The sequence below is a fragment of the Bison bison genome, unplaced genomic scaffold (genome assembly GCF_000754665.1).
Source record: "Bison bison bison isolate TAMUID 2011002044 unplaced genomic scaffold, Bison_UMD1.0 scf7180017864371, whole genome shotgun sequence".
Lineage (NCBI taxonomy): Eukaryota > Metazoa > Chordata > Mammalia > Artiodactyla > Bovidae > Bison > Bison bison.
The window spans coordinates 12,015,905-12,018,923 of NW_011494943.1; the positions used below are offsets into that span (position 1 = coordinate 12,015,905).

At 64.0% G+C, this 3,019-nt stretch overlaps 2 protein-coding genes across 2 annotated transcripts in view; one reads left to right on the top strand and one right to left on the bottom strand.

Moving 5' to 3' along the window:
* FSCN2 (fascin actin-bundling protein 2, retinal) overlaps positions 1-135 on the top strand; it is a 6,916-nt gene extending 6,781 nt beyond the window's left edge. Inside the window, exon 7 of the mRNA XM_010856529.1 lies at positions 2-135. Within this exon, the coding sequence (XP_010854831.1) occupies positions 2-135 (134 nt within the window). The remainder of the gene's footprint in view (position 1) is intronic.
* A 2,198-nt stretch (positions 136-2,333) lies between these two features.
* LOC105000581 (chromosome unknown open reading frame, human C17orf70) overlaps positions 2,334-3,019 on the bottom strand; it is a 12,090-nt gene continuing 11,404 nt past the window's right edge. Inside the window, exon 13 of the mRNA XM_010856530.1 lies at positions 2,334-2,723. The gene's annotated coding sequence lies outside the window, so the exon portion shown is untranslated. The remainder of the gene's footprint in view (positions 2,724-3,019) is intronic.

A 3,019-nucleotide genomic window follows, 5' to 3' on the forward strand; every position in this document is an offset into this window, starting at 1 on the left:
TTCCTGTGCGAGTTCCGGGAGCGCGGCCGCCTGGCCATCCGGGCCCGGAGCGGCAAGTACCTGCGTGGCGGCGCCTCGGGGCTGCTGCGCGCGGACGCGGACGCGCCGGCTGGGGTTGCGCTCTGGGAATACTGAGCGCCGCCCGTCTGTCCCCCATTAAACCGTGTCTGTGACCAGCGGCTCGCGGGTCAGTGGCGCCGCTCGGGGTGCGTGGGGAAGGGTTTGCACCGACCCGCCGCAGGCCCGCTGGGCCTTTCCTGCGATGGTCGCTCGACTGCTCGACACTCCGCCATCCCTCATGCCCAGAAAATCCAAGGTTAGCGCTTGTCCAGCCGATTGAACGTCCCGAGACCCCTTCCTGGACTGCCAGTCCCAGGCCTTCTTTTGTCTGCATCACTCCTTGGCACATAGCTCCTCCCCAAGCTCGTGGGAAGTGGAGAGGACCCCCATTCTACTCAGCAGGACAGGGATGGGAGTGGGACAGTTGGGAGGAGCCTCATCCCAGTCCCCAGCAAGTCAGGTAGATTAGAGGGTCTTCAGGGTTTTCATAGCACACATCACTGCTCCCTTCCCCAGGGGCAGGGTCTTAGGGAATCCTGGAAGCACCTGATGAAGTGATCTCCAGCCCTCCCAGACAGGGTTATGTGCAGCCAACCATGGGGGAGAGGGCTCTTCTCAGCCTGTGCACTGGCCTGCTGCCACCCAGTGTAGGAAGGGTGGACCACCAGAACAAGGCCCATGGTTCACCCACAGGTCTCCCCAAACCAGCTGGCACCCAAACACCCCAGTCGCCAAGGACCCCCACCCAGGCCAATACCTCCTGGAGGTGCTGGGTAACCTGGACCACAGGAGGTGGGAGTGGGTTGGGAGGTGTGCCCCCTGGGATTGGCCTAGGCCTTGAGGCCTGGGGTGATGGAGGGCTGGGGGGACAGCCTGAGCAAAAGTAGGGGGAGACCACCGGCCTCACCGACTGTTCCCCTCAGCCCACACCCTCTCCCACCCTGGGCAGCCCCCACTCTTGCCTGGGGCCTGAAGTGCCCCTTCCAGTGAGTCTGGCCAGTGTGAGGCGCTTTGGGAAAGGGGGGCAGCTGGGACTCCTCTCCAGGGCCCCCCCTTGGCTGGTTCCCTGCCTCACCGCTTCCCCACACCTTAGGGATGGCCCCACATGGGCCAACAGGTCAAGGTGGGCTCTAATGGACACTGGCCCGGAGGGGACGAGGGGACTGCCCTGCGTGCGGTCTGCACTGCCCCCTGGTGGCCTGAGGGACAGGAGGGTTGCCTGCTGGGCGCTCTTGGCACCCTTGTTCAAGTGCTCCAGTAGGCGCCAAGGAGGGTCTCCTGTTTGCTGACCTTGGCTGGACTTGGGTACTTGGCCTCAGACACGCTGAGCGGAGTCTGTGAAGCCCAGGGCAGTGGCTGGAGACGGGAGGCAGGGAAGAGGGCTTGGGGGTCCCTGTGGGCTGGCCTGCCCACTTCCTCCTCCCCCGGGAGGTGACAGGAAGATGACCCTCAGAAACAGCCACTAAGGGGGTGCAGGCCCTTCCCTGGTTGGGCCACAGCTCCCCTCCAGGCTGTGTAAGGACCACCCAAGCCAGCAGGGACCGGAGGCCAACTGCTTGCTCATCCTTGAAGGCAACTGTTACACTGCTTCCAGCACACACGGGGACAGGAGGCACAGAACAGACTGGGTGGGCAGAAACCCCTCCCGGTCCTCCCTCCTGCTCAGAAGAACACTCCAGTGCTGGGTCTGTGTGATGACCCCAGACCCCAACTTGGAGCACACCACCGCCCTTCTCTCTCAATGGAGGATGACAAAGAGGTGCCTGTGGTCCTCCTGCGGAGGGGCCCTCATGACCTGAATGGCCCTGCAGGGACCACTTCACCCCAGTGTGAGGGTTCCCACTGGCCTGAGGGCCCCACAGAGGCCAGTTCAAGGCTCCTCTGGGGAGTGCAGTGGCCACCAGCCTTGGCGGGGGCTTGGAGCTGCAGTGAGCCCAGGAATCCAGGTCAAAGCTGCCACCAGACCGCAGGGGGAGGCTTAAAAAAAAAGCCCAGGACAAGGCAGAGCAACAGAAAGGGTCATTTTTTGAGGCAGGATGCCTCGCAGGCCCTGCATGCACAGCAGGAGAGCACCGTGTGAAGTCCCGGGGGAGAGCCACCCTCCCCCAGAGCACCGGAGCCACCCCGGGGCTGCTGTCTGCCCTGAGGGACCCTTGGAAACAACGCACAGTGCTGGGCGCTGGGTGTGGCCCCGGCCAGAGGCACCTAGTTGTTGAGTGTTTTGGCCACAAGGGCACCTGCGGAAAAAACCCCACCCCCCACCCCACCCCAAGTCTTTGTGCTTTGGTCACAGGGAGCACCCTCCCACCTGGTGACCCCAGTAACTGCAAAGAAGCAGAACCAAGGCACCAGAGCGGGCCAGCTGCGCAGGTGTGGACAGTACTGGACAAGAGGCCTATGGGAAGGCGAGTGCTGCTGCCCCAGGCTTTGGGCACCGTGGTGGGAACCAGACAACCGCTGAAACGCACCTGCCTGAGTCTCAACCCCGAAGCCCTGTCTCCGGGGCCCCTGCAGGCAGCGAGGGCAGCAGCAATCCTGCTCTGCAGTCTAGACCCCACGGCCAGGCCCAACTTCTGAGTGGAGCGACGTCGGTGATCCAGCCCCAACGTTCTGGGTGGGCGGCGGCCCAGCAGCGTGGAGGTTGAGTGCAGAGGCTGTGGCAGCTGCTGGAGGAAAGGAAGGAGTGATGTGGGAGGCCAACCGGGCCCCCGGCCCAGCGGGGTCACGGACTGCTTGGCTATCCGGACACAACAGCTACATGACCCGCCTCCTCTGAGCACACCCACCCCAGGGGGCACCGGGTGGCCATCTGGGGGTGCTGGCTGCATTCACCCCAGACCTTCCCCAGCTGTAACCAGGCCGAGTGCCTCCTGGGTCAGGAGCCAGGTTATCTCCATAAAACCATGGAGGTACTGTGAGCTGTCAAGGGTTCAGAGGCCGGGAGGGCCCCGGGCAGGGT